The following is a 23,398-nucleotide window of genomic DNA, read 5'->3' on the forward strand; positions in this document are numbered from 1 at the left end:
TGGGATGTCTGTCTGCCAAGTTTAGATTCTTGATTCGTGGGGGCTGCAGTGGTCTGTGGGAGGTGAATCAGGTGAAGGTACTGTAAATCCCATCGTCCATGGCCCATCCTATGTGTGTGTGTATATAGATAGATAGATAGATAGATAGATAGATAGAGAGAGAGAGGGTTGCCCACCTTTCCTAACTGCTCAAGGTGGGGCATAACACAGTCAGAACATTATATTATATGATGATGATACAGATATAGTAATTAATTAATTGTTATTTGTTACCCACCTCTCCTAATGGCTGGAGGTGGGTACAATGCAGTCAAAACACGTGAAAGAGGTGTGTGGTGTCCCTGTGCCTTGCAGGTGCGAGAGGTGAGGCAGATGCCCAGAACATCACAGTGCTGGCCATGTGGATGATTGAGCACCCCGGGACCGAAGAGGAGGAGTCACATCCGGGAGAGGAGGCCGGAGTGGATACGCGCCTCCAGGGGGTGGGGACGGGCCTCTCGGGAGGCAAGTCCAGCGACCAGTGCTTCCTGCAGTCCCCAGGAGACATCCCTTCCGCTGACGCCCCTGAGATGGAGGAAGCCTTCGGTGAAAGGTAGAGGGCCACGATCTCAGGGCTGGGCGGGTCCCCTTTTTATGCCGTCACAGACGGACACATGTGTGGGACCCCTTTTTCTTCTACGTGGTGTCTGAAATCGCACATATGGGTTTACTTTGTACATGCGTGATTCTGTTCATAACCTTCTAGATCTGTTCTATCTAAATATTTTGATGATAGCCCTGCCTACTCTCCCAGAGGGTATATATGCCTAAAGGCGGGGCTACAGCCTCACTTCCTTTTTTTCCATGCTGACTGCAGCTAGGAACCTTTGGTTTGTGCCTTTATTACTTTTTCTGTAACAGTTTCTCTGGATTGTTGTAGGTTTTTTCGGGCTATATGGCCATGTTCTAAAGGCATTTTTTCCTGATGTTTTGCCTGCATCTATGGCAAGCATCCTGGAGCTCCAGGCACTGCCAGGCAATCAAATGCTAATCAAGGTGATCAGTTGAAACATTCACACCTGGCTCCAGCAGACAAGAGTCCTTTGTCCCACCCTGGTCATTCCACAGATATATAAACCCTTTTTCCTAGTTCCAACAGACCTCACTACTTCTGAGGATGCTTGCCATAGATGCAGGCGAAATGTCAGGAGAAAATGCCTTTATAACATGGCCATATAGCCCAAAAAAAACCTACAACAACCCAGTGATTCCGGCCATGAAAGCCTTCGACAATACAAGTTTCTCTGGACTTTGTTTTTGCTGTCTTTCTCTATTCCTGACTCCATGCACTGTGTTTGTTATGCCTGGGGGAGGACGATGTTGCTCAGGCCTGTGCCATCTGCCAGACCTTTACCACCCAGGCAAGGTGCGCAAGAGAGTCCACCTTGAAAGCGCTCTTCTATGAGTAAGCTTCTGGTGGAAGTTGCCTCCAAAATGGAAAAAAGGTAAAATGGAAGCTGCTGATGCAAAGCCCCAGCTGGAGACATCTACTCTATCCTGGGCGACAGGGAGTCCACAACCGCTGTGATCTTCAGTGAAAGGTAGAGGCCACGATCTGAGGGCTGGGCAGGTCCTCACAGACGGACACCCGTACGTACGATTTCACAGACACCACATAGAAGAAGAACAAGTTGCTTATCTGTAGCTGTGTTTCTTCAAGAGGTGGTCTGTGAAATTCACACATCTCCGCCAATCCTCCCCACTGTTATTGTCGGAACCCAGATGCCTTAAATAGCCAGACACAGGAGTATATCCAAAACAATAGTTTATTAAATCAAAGTAAACAGGACTCAAGAGACATTTGCTTCTGTGCCTCTGGTCAAAACTCAACGTTTGCAGCAATTTGCAGCTTGAAGAACAACCTTGGAAAATAAACCAGATTAAACTGGCAAAAAATCCGGATTAAACAAGAGTTCCTTCAAAACACCAAAATCACACCAGAAGCGACTCGCAGTTTCTCAAGTCGCTCTTGACACGACAAAAAAAAACAAAAAACCCAAAATCACACAGTTCAAACATAGTGAGCAAACAAAGAGATGTGAAACGAAGCTGTCATCCAGAAGCAGTCCAAAGTCGAAGAAATCCCAGATGAAGGTTCCAAAGTCATAAAGGCAGCGTTGTCAGAAACAGACCGAGGTCAAGGAGAGGGGAAATCCTCATTTACGAGAATCCAAACCAGTTGGTACACGAAGAAAACAGCAACCTGGACAAGAGAAGCGGCAGCGACAAGGCCCAAAGCACAAAACCAACACTTTGCCTACTGCAAAGTTCTATCACTCCAATGCCTTCATTTATCTTACAACTCATCATCCGATGATGAGCTGCCCTCTACCCCGTCCACATCGCTATCAGCTGGCTTAGCCTCAACAGCTGAACGCCAATGCCCATCCCTCCAACTCTTCCACCTTTTGTCAAGACTTAGGTTTCCCCACGATTCTATGGTATCACCACCTTGCCAATCCCCACCAGAAAATCCCTCAAAAGTGTCACTGGATGTGGGTTGCATAAACACATTCCTGATCTCCTGAACTTGAGTCCTATCCAATGGTTCCTTTTCATCCCGACTACTCCCAGACCCGTTGCTTCCATTAAAGCCCATGAAATCCTCTTCTTCAGTGGGAGCAGTAAGTATGTCCCGGATCCTCTTTCTCTGACGCTCCTCGTAGGACTCCTGCTCCCGAGTAATACTCTTAATACCTCTATTTCCATCTCCTTCCTCCTCCTCACACATTTCACTCTCAGAGAAATCTTCAAAGGATTCTTCGTCTGTGGGTGACATAAGTATCTCCCGAATTCTCTTCCTTTGCTGCTCCTCATCTAACACCTGGACGCCTCATTTCCCTCCTCTCCTACTATCAGTTGTATTGCTGCCAGCAGACTCTACTACAACAGTTATCATGCCTCTTCTCTTTGGCTGCCAGTCAGCGGTTGGGGGAACTGAGGCTGTAGCCCCGCCTTTGGGCATATATACACTCTCTGGGAGAGCAGGCAGGGATACCATCAAAATGTTTAAATAGAAAAGAGCTAGAAGGTTCCGAACTGCATTGCCATTACGCAAAGTAAACCCATATGTGCAAATTTCACAGATCACCACTGGAAGAAACAGTTACAGGTAAGCAACGTGTTCTTACACCATCATGTGTGTTTCCCTGGAAACTAAGCTCTTTCTGTGCACTTTCAGCCATGATAACATGGAGAACGGGGAAAACACCGCGTCAGGGAGTGGACCCGCCTCCAGAGGACGCTCTGCCGTCACCCGGAGACACAAGTTCGACTTGGCAGCCCGAACGCTGCTGGCACGAGCAGGTGAGTGTGTATATATTGAGTAAAGGTAAAGGTTTCTCCTTGACATTAAATCTAGTCATATCCAACTCTGGGGGGTGGTGCTCATCTCCTTTTCTAAGCTGAAGAGCCGGTGTTGTCCGTAGACTCCTCCAAGGTCATGTGGCCAGCATGACTGCATGGAGCGCCTTTACTTTCTTGCCAAAGCGGTACGTATTGATCTACTCACATTCACATGTTTTTGAACTGCTAGGTTGGCAGTCAGGCATGGACCAACAACGTCGGCCCTCCTCCAGGTGTTTTGGACTTCAACTCCCACAATTCCCAACAGCTGATAGTCTCTTACTAATTGTGGGAGTTGAAGTCCAGAACACCTGGAGGAGGGCTGAAGTTGGCGCATGTCTGCCTTAAATGATTCATAATTATAAAAACAACAGTCATAGTAATAATAACACTATATAACACGAGTTATCAATGTCATTGCCTCATTGGGATGGAACATGTTATATAGCCCACCTCGACACAAGGAGAGGAGGATAATAAATATTAATTATTTTGGTCACATCACAACTCCAGATGTTCTTGGATGACAGTGATTATCTGGATCCCTCACAGTCTGGCTTCAGACTAGGCCATGGAACTGAGCCTTGGTCTCCGTAGTGGAGGATCTACGCAGAGAACTGGATAGTGGGGGTGTGTCCCTGTTGGTTCTCCTGGACTTCTCAGTGGCCTTCGATACCGTGGACCACGGTATCCTTCTGGGACGTCACGTGGGAAAGGGGCTTGGAGGTACTGACTTGCAGTGGCTCTGGTCCTTCCTGGAGGATCACTCTCAGAAGGTGTTGTTAGGGGATACATGCTCGACCCTGCAGCCATTGTCCTGTGGGGTCCTGAAGGGCACAATACTGTCCCCCATGTGGTTTAACATCTACATGAAGCTGCTGGGAGAGATCATCTGGAGTTTTGGAATTTGATGCCATCTGTATGCAAATGACATCCAACTCTATTACTCCTTTCCACAAATGCTGCTAAGGAGGATGTGACGGTCTGATGAGGGCGAAGAAATTGAAATTGAATCCAGACAAGACAGAAGTCCTCCTGGCCAGTTGCAAGGCCAAACAGGGCATAGGGTTATAGCCTGTGCTGGACGGGGTTGCAGTCTCCCTGAAGACACGTGTTCGCAGCTTGAGAGTCCTCCTGGACTCATCACTGAGCCTGGAACCTCAGGTCTTGGTGGTGGCTAGGGGTCTTTCGCACGATTAGAACTTGTGTGTCAGCTGCGCCTGTACCTTGGCCACAGTGGTCCACACTCTTGTTACGTCCAGGATAGACTACTGCAACTTGCTCTACATGGGGCTGCCCTTGAAGACTGATCAGAAGCTTCAAGTAGTCCAATGGGCAGCAGCCAGATTGTTAACTGGAGTGGCATACAGGGAACATTAAACGCCCCTGTTACGTCAGCTACACCGGCTGCCAATTTGCTTCTGAGCACAAATCAAAGTGCTGGTTTTAGCCTATAAATCCCTAAACAGTTCTGGTCCAGCTTACCTGTCTGAACGTATCTCCCTCTATGAACCTTCTCAGAAGTTAGGATCATCTGGGGAAGCCCTGCTCTCAGTCCCACCCCAGTATACTCTTCCAGTATACTCTGTTGCTCATGTGAGTTCTGTGTGCTACGTTTGCTTCAGTTCCATTGCTGTTGGAGTTGAGATTGCTCTTTAATTGCAGGAGAACTATAAATCCAATGAGCTTCGAAATGTTGAGGTCCATTTCCCCCCAAACTCCACCAATGTTCAAATTTGGGCATATTGAGTGTTCATGCCAAGTTTGGTCCAGATCAATAGTTGTTTGGGTCTCTGGATGTGTGAATACATCTCCCATTAATAACTGTCAATTCCTCCCAAACCCCTCCAGTATTTTCTTTTGGTCATGGGGGTTCTGTGTACCAAGTTTGGTCCAGTCTGTAATTTGTGAAGGTCTCAGTGGTCTGTGGAAGTCATAGCTGAATCAGTTGAAGGTACTGCAAATCCCATAATCATTGTCCATCGTCCCCCAAACATTGTTTTTGTGATTAAACACTATGCTTTAATTATGTTCCATTTGTTACAATTAAAGTACATCCTGCATATCAGATATTTACATTATAATTGATAAGAGTAGCAAAATTAGTTCCAGTTTGTGCGATTTTAATAATTGATGTAATTGTTTTTAATTGTTTAGTTTGGATCTCCTTCCTTCTCTCCCCTTCGCAGGGTGGGAGGAGGAGGAAGAGGCGGCGAGTATGGGATATACAGCGAGTATATCCCAAACTCTATATTTTAACTGGAAAAATTGGTGGCCGTCTTATACGCCGTAAAATATGGTATATTGTTATTTTTATACTATTACACTATGTAACACGGTTTTTGTTCCTGGGTTATCAATGTCATATCCTATTTGGGATGAAACATGTTTTAGTGCACCTCTAGCCACAAGGAGAGGAGGGAAAATAATAATAATAATAATAATAATAATAATAATGCAGAGCAGAAGAGAAAACTGGCCAAAGAAGGCTCTCCATGGACAGTTCTTGGAAAAAACTGCCAAATTGACAAGGAAAAAACATGGATGTGGCTCACAAATGGAACTTTGAAGAAGGAGATGGAGGGCCTGATTCTGGCAGGCCAAGAACAAATGCCATTAGGACAAATGCCATCAAAGCCAGAATTGAAAAGTTGACAACAGATCCCAAATGTAGACTCTGCAAGGAAGCAGGTGAAAGAATAGATCCCATCCTCAGCTATTGCAAAAAGATATCGCAGACAGACTGCAAGCAGAGGCACAACACCGTTGCTCAGATGATTCATTGGAACCTGTGCCACAAATACCATCTGCCTGCGACAAAGAACTGGTGGGTTCACAAGCCGGAAAAAGTTACAGAAAATGAACACGTCAAATTCCTCTGGGACTTCCGAATTCAGACTGACAGAGTTTTAGAGCACAATACTCCTGATCTCACAATCGTGTTAAAAAACAAAAGTATGGATTGTCGATTTTGCAATCCCAGGTGAAAACAGGATTGAAGAGAAACAACTGGAAAAGCTGACACGATATGAGGATTTAAAGATCGAATTGCAAAGACTCTGGCGCAAGCCAGTCAAGGTGGTCCCAGTGGTGATCAGCACACTGGGTGCAGCGCCTAAAGACCTTGACCTGCACTTAAACACAATCGGCGCCGACAGAATTACCATCTGCCAGCTGCAGAAAGCCACCTTACAGGGGTCTTCACACATTATTTGCCGATACATCACACAGTCCTAGACACTTTGGAAGTGTCCGACGTGTGATCCACTACAACAGCCAGCAGAATTTCTGCTGTGGACTCATCTTGTTGTGTTTCTAATAATAATAATGTCATTTATTACTCCATTTTTACAGTGATTATGATGATAGTATTTTTTCTTTGTTTGTTTACTCCTTTATGAAGTACAGTTGAATCATTATTACCTACAGTCTCGACTGTAAACATTGGGTTTTAGTGCCTATAGATTTGGGTAAATGGGTGGCTATTAGAAGCCTTTCCTTGTTGCCGAAGGTTTTGGGACCCCAACTTCGAGCAAAGGGGCATATTATTAGACAGTATTCCCCAAGTGTCCCTATTATACAGTATTGGGGGCCTTTCTCCGTGCAGCTGTTCCTTGCTCTGCCCCTTACCCCCCTTTAGCCAGGACGAATCTTTAGTTGCAGCTAGAACAAATGCCCTTGCTGTGATCTTCCCGCACAATAAAGCCTGTGGTTTTCTCCTCTGGTTTAAGCGGGATTGTACCGCTCTGTACAGGCCCACAGGAACCAGAGCCGGAGGGAAGGGGTCTCCCTGCCACAGGACCCGGGCGCCTTCTACGACTTCAACCTGGACGAGGAGCTGGAGATCGACCTGGACGACGAGGCCATGGAGGCCATGTTCGGGCAGGACCTGGCCAGTGATAATGACATTCTGGGAATGTGGCTCCCAGAGGTACTGGATTGGCCGACCTGGGTGTGTGTGATGGCGACCGCCGGGGCGGCTTCGCTTCCTTCCTGTTGCTTTCAAGGAAACAGGCGGGCGGGCGGGCAGACAGATGGGCACTATGTGGGTATGGCCATGTTGCTGAGCTAAAGCTTCGCTCAGGCCCTCCCTTCAGCTGTTTTGGACTTCAACACCCACAATTCCTGAAAGCCGGGAAGGGAGGGCCAGAGTCGACCTGTGCCTGCATTAGCCTTCAAATCTAACTTACAGTTGGTAGGAAGGAAGGGGGAAATCTGTCCTAAAGGGCTCTGCGACTCTTATGTGAGGAACACAAAAATACCATTCTTGCCACCCCAGAAATGGGTGTGCAACTATTATGCAATGAAATACAGATAACCTGTCCATTGACTTTCTACATAACAGGCTGTTCAGAATTGTGGAAATTGAAGTCCAAAACACTGGAGGGAGGGTGCAAGTTTGCCCAGGTCCTGACTTAGTGCTTTCCATCCACTTACTCAATATATGTTTTTATATATATACACACACACACAAACACACATGGATATAGAGTGCTCCTGGTGGTGCAGTAGGCTAAACTCTTGTGCCGGCAGGACTGCTGACTTACAGGTCAGTGGTTCGAATTCAGGGAGAACAGGATCTGCTCCCTCTGTCAGCTCCAGCTTCCCATACGGGGACATGCGAGAAGCCTCCCACAAGGATGGTAAAACATCAACAAACATCTGGGCGTCCCTTGGGCAACATCCTTGCAGGTGGCCAATTCTTTCACACAAGAAGTGACTTGCAGTTCCTCAAGTCACTCCTGACATGAAAAAAATGGCTGGAGTTGCACACACACATATTTGAAGGGAGTTCAGTGCTTGGGGGGCCTCTATAGAAATGATACTGGGGAAAGGGAGATGCAGGAAAGGGAGACCAAATGTGTTATTTCGGCCTAGGGAATGTGAGAGAATACTGGTAGTTCCAAAATGATTTCCAAAACAGGCTCCTGGCATGGTGAATTTGGCTAACCATGATGGCGGTCCCGCCGGGTTAAGGGTAGTGCTTTTGAACGCCTGTCCACCTGGCTACTCTGCAGCACCAGCCGATACCTGAAGAGCAGGGAGGCAGGGTTGTAGTGGTCTATAGGGATTCCATCTCCTTGACCAGATGGCCTATCCCACAGATACCCTCATTTGAATGTGTCCACCTGAGGGTAGGAGACCTGGACAGAATCGGGATACTTGTAGTGTACCGACCACCCCACAGCACTACAACCTCCCTACCCAAGCTAGCCAGGGTGATCTCGGGCCTTGCATTGGAGTCCCAACGGCTTATAGTTCTGGGGGGCTTCAATGTTCATGCAGAGACCTCCCAGTCAGGAGTAGCTCAGGACTTCATGGTAACCATGGCAACTGTGGCGCTGTCCCAAGAGGTTTCTGACCCTACTTATAGTGATGGACACACTCTCGTTACATCCAGGATAGACTACTGCAACATGCTGTATGTGAGGTTGCCTTTGAAGACTGGAAGCTTCAGATAGTCCAACGAGTGGCAGCCAGGTTAATAAATGGGGTGGCATACAGGTAGCATACAACTCCCATGTTACGCCAGCTCCACTGGCTGCCAGTTTGCTACCAGGCACAATTTGAAATGCTGGCTCTGGCCTATAAATGGCCCTGCCCAGTTTACCTGTCCGAACGCATCTCCCTTTATATACTACCACAAAGACTAAAATTTTCTGGGGAGCCCCTGCTGTCAAGTCGCACCATTGTCACAGGCACATGTGGCAGGGACGAGAGAGCAAGGGCCTTCTCAGTGATTGCCCCCGGCTATGGAACTCCCTTCCTGGAAATATTAGATCAGCCCCCTCCCTCCTGTCCTTTAGAAGGATGGTAAAGACCTGGCTGTGGGACCAAGGCTTTGGAGTAGTGCAAGGAGGTAATAATAGAAAGGTGTCCTGAGATGGTTTTTTAGCAATAGATTTTAAAGTAGATATGTGATTTTAATGTTTGTGTATATTTATGGTTTTTTCTCCTGGCACTGAATGTTTGCCGCATATATGTTGTGTTCCACTTTGAGTCCCCTAAGTTGAGGTGAGAATGGCAGAATATAAAGATTTCACACAGACACACACACACACACACACACACACACACATATTTATGTAAGTATTCAGCTGGAGTTAAACTTCAAAAATGCCCCTGTTCTGACTTACAAACAAATTCCATTTAAGAACAAACCTACAGAACCTCTCTTGTTCGTAACTTGGGACCAGTTTGTATATCTCTATTTTTGTAGCCAATATTGCCCCCTCCGTTTTAATTGCTTTTTTTTTAATGTTTTAAGATTGATCTCTTTTTTTAATGTTTTAAGATTGATCTCTTTGCAGGGACGGCTGTGTCTATTGAGATGTATTGTTATTATTATCATTATTATTATTTATCCATATTTCTTCAATTGTAAGAGAAGTCATGCCAGACTCATCCGATCTCTTTTTTCGATAGAGTTATAAGCTGGGTAGATGCAAAGAATGGGGTGTATCTGGAATCCAGGAAGGCCTTCCTTCCTTTGACAAGGTCCCCCATGACCTTCTGACAAGGAAACTGTGAGCTAGGCAAAACTACCGTTAGGTGGATCTGTAATTGGTTAAGCAAATGAACCCAGAAGGTGATTCTCCCCAATGCTTCCTCCTCTTAATCCTGGAAAGAAATGTTGAGTGGAGTTCCATCAGCAGGGTTCTGTCCTGGGCCCAGTCCTGCTCAGGATCTTTATTAAGGATTTAGGTGAAAAACAGGATCATCAAGTTTGCAGACGGGACCAAATTGGGAGGGAGAGCCAATACTCCAGAAGACGGGAGCAGAATTCAAAACGATCTGAACAGATTAGAGAGATGATGGGTCAAAACTCACAAAATGAAGTTCAATAGGGATAAATGTAAGATACTCCACTTAGGCAGCAAAGAGACAGAATGGGGGACGATGCCTGGCTCAACAGCAGGACATGTGGAAAAGATCTTGGAGTCCTTGTGGGGAGGAAGAGGAACATGAGCCAACAACAACAAAAAAAACCCTTTATTTATATTCTGCTCTATCTCCACAAAGGGACTCAGGGTGGATAATGTCATACAGCGGCAAAAAAAGACAATGGGATTTTGGCCTGCATCAGTAGGAGCCTAGTGTCTAGATCCAGAGAAGAACTTCCTCACTAAGCAGTGCTGTTCAACAGTGAAATTCTCTGCCCCGGAGTGTGGTGGAGGCTCCTTCTTTGGAGGCTTTTAAGCAGAGACTGGATGGCCATTTGTCAGGGGTGCTTTGAATGCAATTTTCCTGCATCATGGGGTTGGACTGGATGGCCCACGAGGTCTATTCCAACTCTAGGATTCTATGATTCTATGGTATGATTCTAAGACGTCACCAGTTGTAAGGCAAACCATCGTTTCATGCTACCGAAAAAACTACATGGTGATCCACCTGCGATTCTAAAATGCACCCCATTTTTAGGGGGGAAATAATAATAACAATAATAATAATAATAATCTTTATTTGTACCCCGCTCCATCTCCCCGATGGGGACTCGGTGCAGCTTACATGAGGCCAAGTCCAAAACAACAATTACATGAAATAAAACAAAACCGAAAACACAAATAATAAACAATAACGCAATTACATAAAACAAAAGACAACATAGCAATGTAAAATTACAATAAACACAATAAACACAATTACGGTAACATGGGCGAGCTACATGTAATGGATAAAAGAAAATTGGGTAGAAACAGATTAAACACTCAGGCGAGATAAACAAGGACGGATTATTTGCGGAGAACTCGTTTTAGTGGAGGTCATGGAGCAAAACTTTCCTATGGGGGGAATGCACTCCAATAACAAAAATGGTTAAACTAAACACTAGTATGAGGATGTAGATCTACTCATCAAATGTGCAGCGGAAGAGCCAGGTTTTGAGGTTCTTTTTAAAGGTTTCTAGGGTAGGGGCTTTCCTAATCTTTCCAGGGAGTGAGTTCTAGAGTCAGGGAGCCACAGAGGAAAAGGCTCTCTCCCTTGTACTCACCAAGCGAGTCTGGGAGACTGGCGGGGGCGAAAGTAGGGCCTCCTCAGAAGAACGTAGGGCCCGAGATGGTTCCTGAAGAGAGATACGGTCACGAAGGTAGGCAGGTCCCAAACCGTTTAGGGCTTTATAGGTGATAATCTGCAACTTGAATTGGGACTGGGAAACAAATGGCAGCCAGTGGAGCCCCTTAAACCGGGGGGGTTGACTGCTCCCTGTGAGTTTCCCCAGTTATTAGTCTGGCTGCTGAACGTTGGACAAGTTGTAATTTCCGGGCCGTCTTCAAGGGTAGCCCCACGTAGAGAGCATTACAGTAATCCAATCTAGAGGTAACTAAGGCATGGACCAATAATGAGTCTTAGAATTGAAGAAATACAATATTATTATAGTAAGACAGATCCTGTTTTGTTTTTTTGCTTTTTTATAAAGCACTTTTGTGTACAAATTTATGTGCATCTCTTTTTCATTAATATTGGCTACAAACATGTCTAAGAACATTATGCAGTAGTTCTTTAAAAACCACCTTCTTTCTCCATATATATATGTATGTATATATATATGTTGTAATTTGCAAATTTATGGCAGAATCCAGATGCTCTGATAACATAAAAACATTGCACTGTTAGTTTGGGTCATAAGACGCCAGTTGGCATCACTTAAGCAACTGATTGGCCCTCAAAATTCTCTTTTTAAACAGAGGGGAATTCCATGCACAAAAGACATTGCTGTGGAGGATGTTCCTCACAAACCCACATCTCGTTCAACACTTTGTTGGTTTGATCTGCACAAAATGGCTTCTGTAGGGTTTTGATGCAACCACAGTCACTTAGTATGCTTTGCTCTTAGATGTTAAGTGTGAGGACCTGGCTTCATGAAGCGTGCAATGAGTACCATATTTCTTCGCATAATAGTCGCACTTTTAATCAAAAAAGGGGGCGTGACTATTGAAATTAAAGAAGGAGGAGGGGGAATCAGCGGCTTTGCAACTATTATATGAGGAACACAAGAAATACCTATTTGGCCACCCGTCTATACGGTGTGTCTATTACTTGGTGGTGACAATTATGTGATGAAATACGGTATTTGGATGAGGATCTTGTCCAAGGCACTAAAACTATAGGCTTTGACTCCCTGAACTATGCAAGGCTGAGTTGCAACAACATGGCTTATTCTGTGATTTCTTGTTGCGGATGGGATGGGACTCTTTCCACCTAACCATGTGCGCAATTGTTCTGCTGGCAGCACGTTTGCGAGTCGGAAGACCGGGAGGAGGTGGTGGTGTGTGAGCTGTGCGAGTGCAGCGTGGTCAGCTTCAACCAGCACATGAAGAGGAATCACCCAGGCTGCGGCCGCAGCGCCAATCGCCAGGGCTACCGCAGCAACGGCTCCTACGTCGATGGCTGGTTTGGTGGGGAGTGCGGCAGCGGGAACCCCTACTACCTCCTTTGCGGAAGCTGCCGGGAGAAGTACCTGGCCCTCAAGAGCAAGAGCAAGACCTCCGCCTCAGAAAGGTGCCTATGGGGAAAGGGGAGGGGGCTCCTTCCAGAAGGAGTTGTGCTGCAAGCTGAGTTGCCACTTGCCAGGTGGAGGGGGGCTTTGATTGTGCTTTTCCTGCATGAAAACAGAAGGGTTGGACTGGATGATCCTGGGGGATATCTTCTTTCAACTCTAGGATAAGGGAAATTCATGAATTAAAGTCAGAGAACAGGTGGCCATCAGTTGGGAGGGATTAGATTGTGGTTTTGCTGCATGAAGGCAGAAGGGGGATGGATTGGATGGCCCTTTGGGTCCCCTCCAACTCTAGGATTCTATTGTAATAATAATAATTAAAGTAATAATAATAATAGATATAAATATTGATAAAGATTTATAGATATATTTATTGTGGCAGGAGCAAACCAAACAGTTCTATTGCATTAAAAAAATCACAAAGTTGGCATTCTATTAAATGTCCTTTGACCAGTAGCTGGCCACTTGGAGTGCTTCTGGTGTTGCTATAAGAAGGTCCTCCATAGTTTATGTGGCAGGGCTCAGGTTGCATTGTAGTAAGTGGTCTGTGCTTTGCTTTTCTCCACACTCACATGTCGTGGACTCGACTTTGTAGCCCATTTCTTAAGATTGGCTCTGCATCCCGTGGTGCCAGAGGGCAGTGTGTTCAACACCTTCCAAGTCGCCCAGTCTTCTATGTGCCCAAGAGGGAGTCTCTCATTTGGTATCAGCCATGGACTGAGGTTCCGGGTTTTAGCCTGCCACTTTTGGACTCTTGCTTACTGAGGTGTTTCAGCGAGTATCTGTAGATCTTAGAAAATTATTTCTTGATTTAAGTTGTTGGCGTGCTGGCTGATATCTGAACAGGGGATGGGCCGGATATGTCACTGCCTTGGTTCTTTCACTATTAGTTGTCTCTTCCTGGCGGATGTCAAGCGATGCAACACCAGCTAAACAGTAATTTCTTTGCTCCCTCCCTTTCCGCGCAGGTACAAAGGACAAGCCCCCGACCTGATTGGCAAGCAAGAGAGCGTCTATGAAGGTACTCCTTGGCTCTCTGTCTGTCTGTCTACCTGCCTTCCTCTGCCAAGGCCTGGGCCTGCCTGGCTCTGCCCCCAAGAGTGCTGGTCCTTGACTGGGCTTTGTGCTTCTCCTGCTCCTAGAGGACTGGGACATGTTGGACGTGGACGAGGAGGAGAAGCTGACCGGGGAGGAGGAGTTTGAGCTGCTGGCCGGACCCCTCGGCCTCAACGACCGCCGCATCGTTCCTGAGCCGGTCCAGTTCCCAGACAGCGACCCGCTGGGGGCATCTGTGGCCATGGTCACCGCCACCAACAGCATGGAGGAAACACTCATGCAGATCGGTGAGTTCCTCAGGGCCCGCGCTCTTCCCTCTGGCCAATAGACCAGGGAAAGGAGGTGGTGGCTGGCAGGTTTCTCATGGCACTGTCTTGGGTCAAGGGGCCTTTATGTGGGATTCAACCACATTCTGGCACAAGGCTGTAGTCCTCATCGAGGACATGGAGAGGCAGATGAGGAGGTTGGGAGGAAAAGGCCTTCCTTCCCACATTGGCCGCTCTGCCTGGCTGTCACTCTGTTCTCGCCTCTTATCACCATCTTGTTAGGGATACACCTCTTTCTGAGTCCTCCATTGTGAGCATGGAGAGAAACAAGATGTCTACCGTGAGTTAGATAGCTAGGCCCCATTTACATTCCTGTCTTGATACGTAATTTACATCAAGCCTTTTGATTTTTCCAAAGCTTCGAATGCAGTTTTCCTGCTTCTTAGCAGGGGTTGGACTGGATGGCCCAAAAGCTCTCTTCCAACTCTATGATTCTGTGATGCTATGACTCTGGTCCCGAATATCTGAAGCTCAGCGGCTCTAATGCTGGGATTAGAAGCTTCTGATCTTCTGAACTGCTGCTGCATTACCTTTGTTGTTTTTGGAAATTAACCCCCATTAGCAACAGATCTTTGGCTATTCTCTTCCTATGTAAGACCTTCTTCTGGCTCAATCGAGTCAAGAGAGTTGTAAGAAAACAAGAGTTGACTTTGGAGGGACATCCCAACAGTTATAATTATCTACGTAATACATCCCTAAATTGTCTTTTCTGAATTTTATCCATCTGTGTTGTGGTGTGCCTCACTCATGCTCAAACACAGAGTCACCATTTCTTTTTAACAATGCCTGGTAGTCACTCTGGATCATGCTCTGAATATCAAATAAAAAGTGTGCGCTAGAAACAATACCATACGAAAGCTGACGGGCACAACCTGGGGATCACAACCAGACACAGTGAAGACATCTGCCCTTGCACTTTGGTACTCTGCTCCTGGCTACGCATGCCCAATGTGGAACACATCTCACCACATTAAAACAGTGGATGTGGTCTCAATGAGACATGCCACATTATCACATGATGCCTGTGCCCCACACCACTGGAGAAATTACACTGGTTAGCCCAGGGGTCCTCAAACTAAGCCCGGGGGCTGGATACGGCCCTCCAAGGTCATTTATTCAACCCTTGCTCAGGGTCAACCTAAGTCTGAAATGACTTGAAAGCACAACAACAACAACAACAATCCTATCTCATCAGCTAAAAGCAGGCCCACACTTCCCATTGAAATGCTATTATATTTGTTAAAATTCTTCTTTATTTCAATTATTGTATTATTTTATAGTGTTTTTTGCATTACAAATTAGATATGTGCAGTGTGCATAGGAATCCATTCATGTTTTTTCTTCTTCAAATTATAATCTGGCTCTCCAACAATTTGAGGGACTGTTACCTGTCCCTCTGTTTAAAAAGTTTGAGAACCCCCGGCTTAGCTGGCATTGCACCACCTGACATCCGCCAGGAAGTAGCAGCCAATAATGAAAGGACCAAAGCAATTACATCTCCGGCCCATCCCCTGTTCGGATATTAGCCAGCACGCCAAGGCCTTAAATCAAGAAGTAGTTTTCTAAGATCTGCAGAGATACTTGCAGGAACACCTCAGCAAGCGGGAATCCAAAAGTGGCAGGCTAAAACCCAGAACCTCAATCCATGGCTCATACCAAATGAGAGGACCCCCCCCCCCCCCCCGGGGACACACAAGACTGGGTGACTTAGAAGGCGCTGAACAGACACCACGAGATGCAGAGCCAACCTTAAGAAATGGGGCCACAAAGTGGAGTTCACAACATGCGAGTGTGGAGAAGAGCAAACCACAGACCACTTACTACAATGCGGCCTGAGCCCTGCTACATGCACAATGGGGGACCTTCTTATAGCAACACCAGAAGCAGTTCAAGTGGCCAGATACTGCTGGTGCCAGATGGAGGAAGAGGAGAATGTTTTACTGGGAGGGAGGGAGGGAGGGAGGGAGGGAGGGGGAGAAGGAAGGAAGGAAGGAAGGAAGGAAGGAAGGAAGGAAGGAAGGAAGGAAGGAAAGAAGGAAGGAAGGAAGGAAGGAAGGAAGGAAGGAAGGAAGGAAGGAAGGAAAGAAAGAAAGAAAGGAAGGATCTAGGTTGTGTGTGGATGCCTTCAGCCCAAAGGATGGGAGGGAGGGAGGGAGGGAAGGAAAGAAGGAAGGAAGGAAGGAAAGAAGGATCTAGGTTGTGTGTGGATGCCTTCAGCCCAAAGGATGGGTGGCCGCTGTTGTTGAGAGTCACCTTTGGAACCCTTCATGGTGAGTGGTAGGTGAGAGCCACTCGGCCCTAACGCCTTACCTTGCCTTCCCTGCAGGCTGCCAGGGCTCGGTGGATAAGGGCTCCTTGGGCCGCGTGACGCTGGGGGAGCAGGCGGCTGCCCTGGTGAACCCGCACGACCGACTGGTGGCACTGCGGCGGGTGACGGCGGCCGCCCAGGTGCTCCTGGCCAGGACCATGGTCATGCGTGCCCTCTCCCTCCTCTCCGTCAGGTGAGTCTCGCTCCTTCTCACCCAACCACCCACCTACATCAAACCATAGAATCACACTATGTCACAAAATCTGAAAAATGTCCTGTTACTGGCTTGTTATTCCTGTTTCGTTGTGCAGTCCTAACTTCAAAAGTCATTGCTCTACTCCAGAAACTTTGTTGTTTTTGTGGCTGCCACAAACTAAGTTATTGTTTGTGCTGAATGGGTTTCCAGGGCAATTCCTGTATTTTGGGGGGTTTCTTGGACACACCGGAAAAGACCACGCCCTTCTCTGCTACCAAAACTTCTGGGAATAAGAGCTCTTTAAAAACTAGCCTGGAAACCCATTCGACAGGAACCACCACAAGAGAGGCAAAGTGTGATGATTCTTACCTCGTAGGCCGAAGTAGGAGCCTGAGATGTCAGTAAGCAGGCCTCCATTTTGAGAGTGTAAGAGAGGGAGGCAGACATCTTGGGAGTGTAAGAGTAGTAGAGAGGAGGAACTGGAGCTCTCTCTGGATTGGTTAAGGGAGATGGGAGGAGTGTAGCCCTGAGAGGGAAAAACTATCAGCTTGTCAAAAAGAGAGGAGATTGATTTTTGGCTTTGAAGGAAGAGGGTGATTTTTGGGAATAGAGTAGAGAGGCGGATTTTTGGGTGAGCAAAGATTTTTACTGTCAGAGGGCATTTGGGACAGGCGATTCTACATTTATTTGGCCAGGAGGGTCAAAGTAGATGCCTGTGCGCTTGTGTTGGATTTGTTACACAAGTGGTTTGCTCTCTGGGGTCAGAGTAGTTTAGCTGTTAGAGAACTCTGTCTAGAGTGTAGCGATTTGCTCTGGGGACAGGTTTGGTTTGTCTGGGGAACTCACTGCTACTGTATCAGGGTAGAGTGAGGAGTTTTGCTCATATCTAAGTTAGGAAACCTATTTAAGTAACCATTACAAATATTGTGCCTCTGTAACCATTCAAGCTTGTGCGCCTCGTTTGAAAAGATAGTTGTTTGTTCAAATATATTAGTAAACATTTCTCTAGTTAAACTTTTAAGCAGCCTCACCAGTGACTCATTCTGTGTGAATAATTCCAGTGGTTTTTAACATCTTTACATCTCAGTCATTTCAGGGAGCCAAAGGGAGAGCTGGTGGGCAGGAAGGGATTTACCTCAGGGACAACATCTTTAGTATTCCCAAATTACTTTGGGTGGTGGCAGCAACTCTATCAGAGTATACACATTACCTCAACAATCGTCACTCTAAACGCTCCTTGCCAGAATCATATTGGTGTCCAGTAGCGAGATTTATTTTTGAGATACCAGTTCATGATTCTTTAAAATGGTGCCAGCAGATGGGATGTATTTGAAAATATAATACCCCAGGATCCAGGATTCTGACTTTGTCATACAAAGCTTTGGCGAAGCCCCAAGTTACTCTGCACATCATCCCCAAAACTGAATCTGTTTGGCTCGAAGGAGTTTCTTCCCTGACTGACCATTCAAAACATCATGCAACAAAATTTGAAAAGTTTTCTATTCCGCGTTGGAAAGTGTTATTCCTGTTTCACTGTGCAGTCCTTACTTTGTAAGGAATTGTTATCCTACAGAAACTTGGTCATGTTTGTTGCTGCCACAAACTAGGTTGAATTGGTTGAGACCCAATGATGAGATATTCATGGAAAAACTAGAGCAAGCTGTGCTCTGGCAGGATGATGTCTCTGCCACAAAGACAGGGTTTGTTGCATGTAATCAACTTTGTCCATGTTTTTATGATAGAACCAGTTAGGAAACAAAGGCATTTAGAACCCCAGAACAAAACCATAGTGTTACATAGTGTAATACAGTTGTTCCTAACCTTTGGTCCTCCTGGTGTTTTGGACTTGGACTCTCAGAAATCTCAGCCAGCTTACCAGCTGTTAAGAATTGTACAAGCTGAAGTCCAAAACACCTGGAGGACCAAAGGTAATATAACTTGGAAAGGTCCATTCAGTCGGATCCTTTTCTGCCCAGCAGGAAAAGCACCATCTGATCCCTCTTGACAGGTGGCTATCTAGCCCCTACTTAATAATAATAATAATAATAATAATAATAATAATGACAATGATAATGATAGTAACAACAATAACAACATCACTATGTTACTCCATTTGAAACATGTTCTGTTACTGGTTTGAAAGTGTTATTTTTACAATCATATATAATGAGACACACAAACACAAACAAAGGCAGAGGCTTCTCCTTTCATTTCCGGCTTCTGGAGGCAGTGCTCATTTCTGGCTCTGGGGAGGTGCTTTCTCCATTTTCAAGCAGAGGAGCCTGATGAAATACTCATTGAAAAACTTCACATTTTAAGTCTGCTTGTATGTTTTCCACAAACGCCACTACCACCTTTTCGCCCATCCTCCAACATTATTTTCAATTTTAATTTTACATTTGGCCTTCCCACAGTTTTAATTGTGTGCTGTCTTATTGTTAATGTTGCATATCTTATCGTCCATGTTTTTTATTTTAATTGCTTGTATTGTTGTTATTATTGCGTGTATTGTTGTATTTGGGCTCGGCCTCATGTAAGCCGCACCGAGTCCCTTGGGGAGATGGTAGCGGGGTAAAAATAAAGTGTTGTTGTTGTTGTTGTTATTATTATTATTATTATTATTATTATTAAAAACTAGATCAAAGTGTGCTGCAGGATGATGTTCCTCTTGCAAAAGCACGCTTCTTGCAGATTAATAAATCTTTCCCATGTTTTTTTTATGATAGAACTAATTAGGAAATGACATTTACTTGCTCTTTTTACAAGTGTGGGTGCTTCTTCGTATGAGTCGTTGGGGAAAACAGTTGGGATTCCTTCCTTGCTTCCCTTTCTCCTCCAGTGGTTCCAGCTGCAGCCTGGCCGCAGGGCTAGAGTCTCTGGGCCTGACGGACATCCGGACCTTGGTGCGTCTGATGTGCCTGGCTGCCGCCGGCCGCGCGGGACTCTCCACGGGACCATGCTCCTCCTCCTCTTCCTCCTCCTCATCCTCTGCCTCAGGGGCTGCAGAGAGGTCGCGGGGAGCTCTCCACAGCAAGATGAGCAAGCCCATCTCCTGCCTGGCCTACCTCAGCACTGCCGTCGGCTGCCTGGCCTCCAACTCACCCAGTGCCGCCAAGCTCCTAGTCCATCTCTGCACACAGGTAACAGGGAGCCTGGGTTGTTGTAGGGTTTTTTGGGCTATATGGCCATGGTCTAGAGGCATTCTCTCCTGACGTTTCACCTGCTTCTATGGCAAGCATCCTCAGAGGTAGTGAGGTCTGTTGGAACTAGGAAAAAGGGGTTTATATATCTGTGGAATGACCAAGATGGGACAAAGGACTATTGTCTGCTGGAGCTGGGTGTGAATGTTTCAACTGACCACTTTGATTAGCGTATAATGGCCTGGAGCAAACTTTTGTTGAGAGGTGATTAGATGTCCTTGTTTGTTTCCCCTCTGTTGTTGTGCTGTTGTAATTTTAGAGTTTTTTTAATACTGGTAGCCAGATTTTATTCATTTTCATGGTTTCCTCCTTTCTGTTGAAATTGTCCACATGCTTGTGGATTTCAATGGCTTCTCTGTGTAGTCTGACATGGTGGTTGTGAGAGTGGTCCAGCATTTCGGTGTTCTCAAATAACAGGGAGCCTCTTTTCCGCCACCTCCTCCTCCTCCTCTTTTGCAGCCCTCCCAGTATCATTCCCCATGAGTTTTTTTTTATAAGAAGCAGATTCGAACTAGATCCACCACAAGCCGCAAGAAGGGAGGAGGAGGAGGAGGGCTTATTCGAGAAGAGAAGATAGGCGAGAAGAAGGCAAATAAGACGGGGAAGGGAGGGAGACGGATACTGAAGCTTGGCTGGAATGAATAGGGAGGAAGCACAAGCCGTCCCCAATTTACAAACATCCAACTTACATGCGACTCCTAGTTAAGAACAGGAAGTGAGAGGAATCTCTTCCTTCTCAGATTCCTCCCTACACTTATCAAGGCTATTTCTTGGCTGTTTCAGAACCTGATTTCGGCCGCCACAGGAGTCAACCTGACCACAGTGGATGACCCGGTGCAGCGGAAGTTCCTGCCCAGCTTCCTGCGTGGGATCGCCGAGGAAAACAAGCTGGTGACATCCCCCAACTTTGTGGTGACCCAGGCGCTGGTGGCCCTGTTGGCTGACAAGGGGGCCAAGCTGCGGCCCAATTATGACAAAGCCGAGGTGGAGAAGAAAGGTACAGACTGGAGGTGGCCTTTTGCTTCATCTCGTGGGCTAAGTTGGGTTCTACATCTTCTTTGGTTGTGGTGGGTTGGGGGGGGGGACAATGGCTCAGGACAGTGTTTCCCAACACTGAAACTTCCAAAAGTGGAGAGGAGAGCCATGCTTCAATATGTGAAAAGATGTCCTAAGGAAGAGAGAGCAGGGCTTCCTTTATGCGGGCCTGCAGACTGGGACTCCTGGGTTCAAATCCCAGGAAAAGAGATTCCTCTTAAACGTTAGGAAGGGCTTCCTGACCATAAGAAGAAGAGCTGCTCAGCAGTGAAACACTCTACCTCGGAGTCTGGTGGAGGCTCCTTCCTTCTTTGGAGGCTTTGAAGCAGAGGCTGAGTGGCCATCTTTTTTTGGGGGGGAGGGCGGGGGGGGGGGTTGATTGCGGTTTTCCTGCATTGACAAAGGGCTGGACTGAATAGCCTTTGGGGGGCCCTTCTAATTATAGGATCCTATTATTATTATTATTATTATTATTATTGATCAGAGGCTGGGGCCCCTTCTGACTAGAATCCTATTCTTCTTCTTCTTCTTATTATTATTATTATTATTATTATTATCATTTAATAATGATAATAATTTAATTATTATTTAATTGTTTAATTATTAAATTTAATTATTATTATTATTATTATTATTATTATTATTAATCAGAGGCTGGGTGGCCATCTGTTGGGAGTTCTTTGATGGTGCTTTTCCTGCATGGCAGAAGGGTGGGTCCGGATGTCCTTTGAGGGACCCTTCCAACTAGGATCCTATTATTATTATTATTATTATTATTATTATTATTAAGCAGGGGCTGGGTGGCCATCTGTTGGGAGTTCTTTGATGGTGCTTTTCCTGTATGCCAGAAGGGTGGGACTGGATGTCCTTTGGGAGACCCTTCTGACTAGAATCCTGTTGTTGTTGTTGTTGTTGTTGTTGTTGTTGTTGTTGTTAAGGAGAGGCTGGGTGGTGCTTTTGATGGTGCTTTTCCTGCATGGCAGAAGGGTGGGACTGGATATCCTTTGGTGGAGCCTTCCAACTAGGATCCTATTATTATTAACCAGAGACTTGATGATTTGATCGCCATTTGTCGGGGCTGCTTTGATGGTGCTTTTTGTGCATAGTGGCAGAAGGGAATTGCACCAAATGGCCCCTGGAGTCTCTGGAGGAGTTTCTGATTCTCTGGGTGGCCATTTGTTGTAAGGGATTGGATGGTGTCCTTCCTGGCAGAAAGAAGGGGTAGTTGCAGTGCAAAAGACCTGGAAGAGGGCCAAAGTTGGCCCGTGTTTGACGTCGAATTTGGTTTGGGGCAGAGAGGGGTGGGATATTGCACCACCGCTGTCCACCCACCCACCTACCCTCCCTTCCTATGATCCTTCCGCTGTAGGCCCGCTGGAGCTGGCTAATGCACTAGCCGCTTGCTGCCTCTCTTCAAGGTTGTCCTCACAGCACCGGCAGTGGGCCGCCCAGCAGCTGGTCCGCACCCTGGCTGCGCACGACCGCGACAACAGCCAGAGCATCCCCCAGACCCTAGCCGACATGGCCTCCGACTTGCGCAAGTGCGCCTCCATCAAGCTGGAGGCCCACCAGAATCGGGTGAGCACCTCCCCCTCTGCCGCTTCACTGTAGCAGCAATGCCATTGAGCCCTTAAGTCCCCTTTCCCCATCTCCATGGCGGAAGGGGGTTGGATTCGGTGGCCTGTACGGGCTCTTCCAACTCTTATTACTCTGTGATGCTAGCAGCCATGCACATTTGCCCTTATTCTGACCAACCATGTAAGCTAATTTGCCATTAGGGCAAATTAACTTACATAGTTGGTCAGAAAAAGTTGGTCAGAAAAGTTGGGAGAGAAGAGAAGTAACGAGAGAAGGAGGGAAAGAGGGAAGGAGAGAAGGAAGGAAAGAAAGAAAGGTCGAGAAGGAAGGAAGGAAGGTGAGAAGGAAATAAAAAGTGAAAGGAAATAGAGAGGGAAGGAAGGAGAGAGGAACGAAAGTCAGAAAGAGGGAGGGTAGGAAGGAAGGAAAGAGAGAAGGAAGGATGTAATCACAGCAAAGGAAGGGAGGAAAGAAACAGCTAGAAATGGAAGAAAGAAGAAGGGAAATAAGAAGGGAAAGAAAAAGAGGGAAGGAGAGAGGAATGAAAGTCAGAAAGAGGGAGGGAAGGAAGGAAGGAAAGAGAAGGAAGGATGTAATCACAGAGCAAAGGAAGGGAGGAAAGAAACAGCTAGAAATGGAAGAAAGAAGAAGGGAAATAAGAAGGGAAAGAAAAAGAGGGAAGGAAGGAAAGAGGGAGGGAAGGAAGGAGAGAAATAATAATAATATAATAATAACTATTTATACCCCGCTACCATCTCCCCAGGGGATTCGGTGCGGCTTACATGAGGTCGAGCCCAAAATACAACAATACAAACAATA

At 46.4% G+C, this 23,398-nt stretch overlaps 1 protein-coding gene across 6 annotated transcripts in view; it reads left to right on the forward strand.

Moving 5' to 3' along the window:
• HERC1 (HECT and RLD domain containing E3 ubiquitin protein ligase family member 1) overlaps positions 1-23,398 on the forward strand; it is a 161,053-nt gene that overhangs the window by 99,685 nt on the left and 37,970 nt on the right. For 5 of the 6 annotated variants that reach the window (XM_060755676.2, XM_060755681.2, XM_060755678.2 and 2 more), the window contains exons 42-51: positions 355-592; positions 3,221-3,345; positions 7,116-7,336; positions 12,614-12,882; positions 13,849-13,901; positions 14,023-14,223; positions 16,589-16,763; positions 19,606-19,906; positions 20,750-20,963; positions 22,371-22,579. In XM_060755676.2, coding sequence (XP_060611659.2) covers positions 355-592; positions 3,221-3,345; positions 7,116-7,336; positions 12,614-12,882; positions 13,849-13,901; positions 14,023-14,223; positions 16,589-16,763; positions 19,606-19,906; positions 20,750-20,963; positions 22,371-22,579 — 2,006 coding nt within the window. The remainder of the gene's footprint in view (positions 1-354; positions 593-3,220; positions 3,346-7,115; positions 7,337-12,613; positions 12,883-13,848; positions 13,902-14,022; positions 14,224-16,588; positions 16,764-19,605; positions 19,907-20,749; positions 20,964-22,370; positions 22,580-23,398) is intronic. The other variant, XM_060755679.2, reaches the window with a different exon arrangement.

The sequence above is a fragment of the Anolis sagrei genome, chromosome 9, assembly GCF_037176765.1.
Source record: "Anolis sagrei isolate rAnoSag1 chromosome 9, rAnoSag1.mat, whole genome shotgun sequence".
Taxonomy (NCBI): Eukaryota; Metazoa; Chordata; class Lepidosauria; order Squamata; family Dactyloidae; genus Anolis; species Anolis sagrei.